At 56.4% G+C, this 6,000-nt stretch overlaps 1 protein-coding gene across 2 annotated transcripts in view; it reads right to left on the reverse strand.

The window, feature by feature from the left end:
• PRPF6 (pre-mRNA processing factor 6) overlaps positions 1-3,647 on the reverse strand; it is a 31,184-nt gene extending 27,537 nt beyond the window's left edge. Inside the window, exons 1-3 of one of the 2 annotated variants that reach the window (XM_064167544.1) lie at positions 3,494-3,647; positions 1,283-1,451; positions 182-300 (exon numbers count right to left, since the gene is read on the reverse strand). In XM_064167544.1, coding sequence (XP_064023614.1) covers positions 182-300; positions 1,283-1,451; positions 3,494-3,564 — 359 coding nt within the window. In that variant the 5' untranslated portion in view covers positions 3,565-3,647. Of the gene's footprint in view, positions 1-181; positions 301-1,282; positions 1,452-3,125; positions 3,163-3,493 lie in introns of those variants that run through there. The other variant, XM_064167545.1, reaches the window with a different exon arrangement.
• Between the last annotated feature and the right edge of the window lie 2,353 nt (positions 3,648-6,000).

Raw genomic sequence — 6,000 nt, forward strand, 5'->3', positions numbered from 1 at the left:
TCAGAACAAGTTGTGCAAGACAACCACCACCTTTAAAACATGGAGCCACAAGGTCAAAGTCAGGGCACTAAAACACATCAAACCTGAAAGTGTACTCAAGCAGACAGAGAAAAGCTTGACTGGACAACAGAAGAGGTAGAGCAGAACTCCAGAACACAAGCAGCGCCGCGATTCAGCCTACCTCCTCTCCTTCCTGCGCTCATCCATCCTCTTATCCAGAGCTGCATAAATAGCATCTGCTTCCTCATCATCTTTTTCATAGGGGCCACTTGAGAACAGGCTCCCAGCATAACCATTGAACTGGGAACATGGAGAGAGAGGGAGAAAAAGGAGGGGGGGAAAAAGAAAGGAAAAAAGCAGTACGCTCAATTTACAGCTCCTGTTGTGTTCCTGTCACAGCCACCAGCCCCCCAGAACACCACCAAAGGCAGCAGCAGACTATTTCTAACAGCACTGCATCAGGCTCACACAGCCCCAGAGAGAGGCTGCCCTCTTCTGCCACCCCTCCTGTTTGTTGTCTTGCAGCACTTCAAAACAAAGCTGCTTCAAACTGCTGCTCTCATTAAGCAGCCAGGCAGACAGACAGAAAAGCCATTTTCTCCCATTAACCACTTCATGAAAAACAAAGAACCCAACATGCAGCTAACCCATGTGGGATTTAAACACAAGAAGCTACACAGGCAACACAAAACCAAACACCAGACCACAAGAGCTCAGTCCTGTGCAGAGCACAAAATGCATCCCTTGAAGGTCTTAAGTATTTTATTTATGCATCTCTGCCTAAGGCGGTCAGAGCTCTACACTCTGTGGTGCAGGTGACAACCTGGAGGAACAGGATTCATTCAGAGGGACTTGGACCATTTGGAAAAGTGGGATTATGTGAAACTGATGAGGTTCCACAAGAACAAGTGCAAAGTCCTGCAACTGGATGAGGACAAAGCCAAGCACAGACACAGGCTGTGGATGAAGGGCTGGAGAGCAGCCCTGCAGAGAAGGACTAAGGAGTGCTGAGGGGTGAAAAGCTGGAGATGAGCTGACACTGAGCACTGCCAGCCCAGAGCCAGCTCTGTCCTGGTCTGATCCCCAGTGGCATGGGCAGCAAGGGCAGGGAGGGGCCATGACTTTGAGCAAGCTGCTCTAGCAGAAGATGTCCCTGCTCCCTGCAGGGCGTTTGGACTGGATGACCTTTAAAGGTCACTTCCAACCCAAACCTTTCTGTGATTCTATGACTCCCTTTTCCTCTTGAGAAAATACACCTCCAGGATGAAGCAAATCTTGTCACCTCATCGTAATTGGTGTCATTCAGATCTTCATCATCATCATCAGCTGTCTGGTTCTTCTTCATCTGATCCCCAACCGTCCTCTTCCCCGGCGGCGCATGGCGATCATCCACGGGGTCGTTGGCGTCACGCGCGGGGCCGATATCAGAGCGGGTGGTGAAGCCTGTGGCTCTGTGGGGAGAGACCAGCAGCAGCTAGAGAGGCTGAAACCCTGCTCTTTGGCACACAGGCAACCTGGCAAAAGCATGACCTGGACACTGAAAGCCTCAGAGAAGGGCCACGAGGATCATCAGAGGGATGGAGCAGCTCTGCTGTGAGGATAGATTGTAAGACTTGGGGCTGTGCAGTCTGGAGAAGGGGAGGCTCCCAGGTGACCTTCTTGTGACCTTTCAGGATCTGAAGGGGACCACCAGAAAGCTGAGGAGGGAGCTTTGAGGATGTCAGGTTAAGGACAGGACTAGGGGGATGGAACAAAGCTGGAAATTCATACTGGATGTTAAGAAGTTGTTCAGCATGAAGTTGGTGAGAGACTGGAATGGGTTGCCCAAGGAGGTGGTGGAAGCCTCATCCCTGGAGTGTTTAAGGCCAGGCTGGAGGAGGCTCTGGGCAGCCTGTTCTACTGTGAAGTGTCCCTGCCCATGACAGAGGGGATGGAACTGGCTGATCCTTGTGGTCCCTTCCAATCCTGCCTGATTCTATGAGTCACCCTCTGGTAAGAGGGCATCAGGCAGTCCCCATCCCTGCTGTTCATAAAGCCTGGGGGAAAACCTGCTCTCTGACAGGAAAAACTTCATCTGCAAAGACACTGCAACCACCCAGCACCACCACCCACCCTCCACCAAGCCATGGTTTCTCTTCTGAGCTCTGGCTCTCCATCAGACACAGTAAAAAAGTGGATCTTTTGGGCTGCAGGACACTCTGGGGTGTGGGTCTGGCACAGGGATGGGACAACTGAAAGTTGGCCTTAGAGAATCGGAATTGTACTAGCTGAAAAAGACCTCTGAGATCATTGAGCCCAAACAGAATCAGAGAATCAAGCAGGTTGGAAGAGAGCTCCAAGCTCAGCCAGCACAACCTATTCCCCCAGCCCTGCCCAACCAACCAGACCATGGCACTCAGTGCCCCAGCCAGCCTTGGCTGCAACACCTCCAGGCACAGCCACTCCACCACCTCCCTGGGCAGCCCATTCCAATGCCAATCACTCTCTCTGACAACAACCTCCTAACAACATCCAGCCTAGACCTCCCCTGGCACAACTTGAGGCTGTGTCCCCTTGTTCTGTTGCTGGCTGCCTGGCAGCAGAGCCCAACCCCACCTGGCTACAGCCTCCCTGCAGGTAGCTGCAGACAGCAATGAGCTCTGCCCTGAGCCTCCTCTGCTGCAGGCTGCACCCCCCCAGCTCCCTCAGCCTCTCCTCACAGGGCTCTGCTCCAGGCCCCTCCCCAGCCTTGCTGCCCTTCTCCAGACACCTTCCAGCACCTCAACATCTCTCTGCAATTGAGGGGCCTCAGCACCACCAAGGCCGTTAAACCACATCCCCAGGTGCCTTGTCCACACCTCCAGGGACGGGGACTCCACCACCATCACTTGGGACGATCTTAAAGAGTTCCTTTCACCCTTAACTGCTCTATGACTGGGGCTCAGACACCCCATACTGAACCAGCCTGCATTTCCCGGTGCACAGAGAACAGAATCCCCCCAGCGTGGGGCATGAGCGAAACAGCAGAGGGCAAACAGAACTTACAACCCCCAGAGCGTAACTCCAGCTACCACCCAAACCTGCCGCTCCCCGTTCCCGGCACAAACACACCAAAACGGGATGAGTTTTAAGAGAGCCCCACGTACACAATCAGAGGGGACATAATCTCTCCGCAGCCAGCGCTATCTCAGGCACACAGGGACTCATCCCGGCCGCCAGGTTCACCTCTAAACACGAAGTAAGCCTCCCCGGCCCGTCTGAAGAGCTGACGAGACTCATCCCGCACGGATAACCCCTGAAAACCCGACTGCGCCACGCAGGACCGCCGACGTGTCCCGCGGGAACACAGCCGGCCGCGGCGGGAGGCTGAGCACTCGCTCAGGCCCGACACAGGGTCCGGCCGCGTCCCGAAGCCCGGTGAGGACGGCGGCCGGGCCGGGAGCGGGGAGCCAGGGCCGGGGAAGGCCTAGGCCGGGCCCGCGGATGGGCCGGGGGAGTGCGAGCAGCGTCTTACCCGCGGCCCAACCCCGGCACGTAGCCCAGGGGCGCGGGCATGCCCAGGAACGGCTTCTTCTTCTTGTTCATGGTGGCGGCGAGGGTGAGGGCAGCGGCGCAGAGGGGAGCTCGGAAGCGGAGCCGCCCGGGGCGAGCAGGGCAGCGGCGGAAGCGGCGGCGCGGGGGGGCGGGGCCCGGCCAGGGCACAGAGCGGCGCTTCCGCTGCGGCGCCCAGCACAGCGCCCCCTGGCGCCGCGGCGGCTCAGAGCGGCCAGGAGCGCGGGGGCTGCGGCGGCCTGGGGAAGGTTTGCACACCCGTGTGCGAGCAGCCCACCCCCCCCCGCATCTCCCCCTCCACGGCTGCACATGCCTTTGCCCCCTGATAGCGCAGCTTCGGCATCCTCATCACCCCAGCATCCCCATCACCCCCCAGCATCCCCATCACCCCCCAGCATCCCCATCACCCCCAGCATCCCATCATCCCCATCATCCAGCATCCCCATCACCCCCCAGCATCCCATCATCCCCATCATCCAGCATCCCCATCACCCCCCAGCATCCCATCATCCCCATCATCCAGCATCCTCATCACCCCAGCATCCCCATCATCCCCATCATCCAGCATCCTCATCACCCCAGCATCCCCATCACCCCCCAGCATCCCACCATCCCCATCATCCAGCATCACCATCACCCCAGCATCCCCATCACCCCCCAGCATCCCATCATCCCCATCATCCAGCATCCTCATCACCCCAGCATCCCCATTACCCCCCAGCATCCCATCATCCTCATCATCCAGCATCCTCATCACCCCAGCATCCCCATTACCCCCCAGCATCCCATCATCCCCATCATCCAGCATCCCCATCACCCCAGCATCCCCATCATCCCCATAATCCCCATCATCCCCATCACCCCAGCATCCCATCATCCCCATCATCCAGCATCCTCATCACCCCAGCATCCCCATCACCCCAGCATCCCATCATCCCCATCACCCCATCATCCACATCATGGAATCATAGAACAATCTGGGCTGGAAGGAACCTTTCAAGATCATCTAGCTCAAGCCCACTGCAGTCAGCAGGGACACCCCCAGCTAGATCAGGTTGTTCAGAGTCCCATCAAGCCTGACCTTGAATATCTTCAGGGACAGGGCCTCCACCACATCCCTGGACAACCTGTTCCAGTGTTTCACCACCCTCATGGTAATGACCTTGTACATAACATCCAGACCATCCCCACCACTGCCATCACCCTCATCATCCCCATCACCCTCCTCACCCTGATCCCCACCCTCAGCAGACCCTGCTGCAGACAGATCCCCATCAGCCTAAGGCACCATCTGCTCTGTTAATTATGAATGCAGAGAGTGATCACATTTGCAACTCATCAGCAAAACAATCCCTCTTGTTTAATACCCATCCAGGCTTTTTCTCTTTGGAGTAATGAGGATGATGAGGATGGTGGAAATGATGGAGGGGATGTTGATGTTAAAGCTGTGCTGTCACAGCATTGGAATTTTCTGGCTATTATTAATATTATTACTATTAGGGAACAAATCACTACTGTGGATGACTTGGAACCACCCCCAGGAGCTGAGTATCTCTGCTGGGGAGCAAAGCCAACAGCCTGCATTCAACGACCTCCTGCTAGACTAGAGATGAAAAGACACTCAAGAGGCTGGGAACATCCTAGAGCTGCCCAAAGCCGCTGCACTGCTCCACCTCAGCCCTCCCCACCCTCCAACCTTGCAGGGCTGTGCTGTGCCGACCTTGCTTTTCCCTTCCCCTCTCTGCTTCCCGAGAGAAATGATCTCTGGATGCACAAGCAGGGGGTTGTGCTTGTCCCCTCCCCAGCTCAGGAGTCTCTCATTCCCGGTTTTGCTGTGTGGTGGCAGCAGGGATGACCATGCTGAGGAGCCAAAACATCTGGTGGGGATGAGGCACAGAGGTCCAGCCGCTTTCCTGCACCATCCATCCTCATCCCAAGGGACCCATGGAGGCTCCTGTCTCAAGTTTCCCCTGCTGGCAGCACCAGGAAGGTTTCTCTCAAGCACCCACACTGAAGGAGTGAGAATGAATCTGCTGCCTTTCAGCAAAGCCTCCTTCCTGTGCAGCCTTCCAGTGAAGACACCTGAGAGCTGTGTCCACCTGAAATGGAGAACTGAGGTCCCCTGGCAGAGGCTCAGGGTCGTGAAACACAAGGGTGAGGAGGAGCAAGAGGGGTGTGAAGGGGCTGGGGATGGTTGGGGAGAGGCTATCCCCATCCTGCAGCCCCCACTCAGCACCCAGCCCTGCCTCTGACTGCCAGCCCTTGCCAGGTTTCCAAGGGCTGGAGCAGAAAGCAGCTGCAGGAGAAGACAAATAGCTCCATTTTGCATGCTAATGGCAACCCAGCCCCCAGCCACTTCCCAGCTCTATTTTTGGGTTCTGTTAGAGAAGGAGGGGGGGAAGAGGAAAGAAAGAACTCAAATCACTTTTGCCAAACATTTGGGGTGCCAGAGGAGGGAGGCTGCAGCTC

The sequence above is a fragment of the Pogoniulus pusillus genome, chromosome 29 (genome assembly GCF_015220805.1).
Source record: "Pogoniulus pusillus isolate bPogPus1 chromosome 29, bPogPus1.pri, whole genome shotgun sequence".
Classification (NCBI taxonomy): Eukaryota; Metazoa; Chordata; class Aves; order Piciformes; family Lybiidae; genus Pogoniulus; species Pogoniulus pusillus.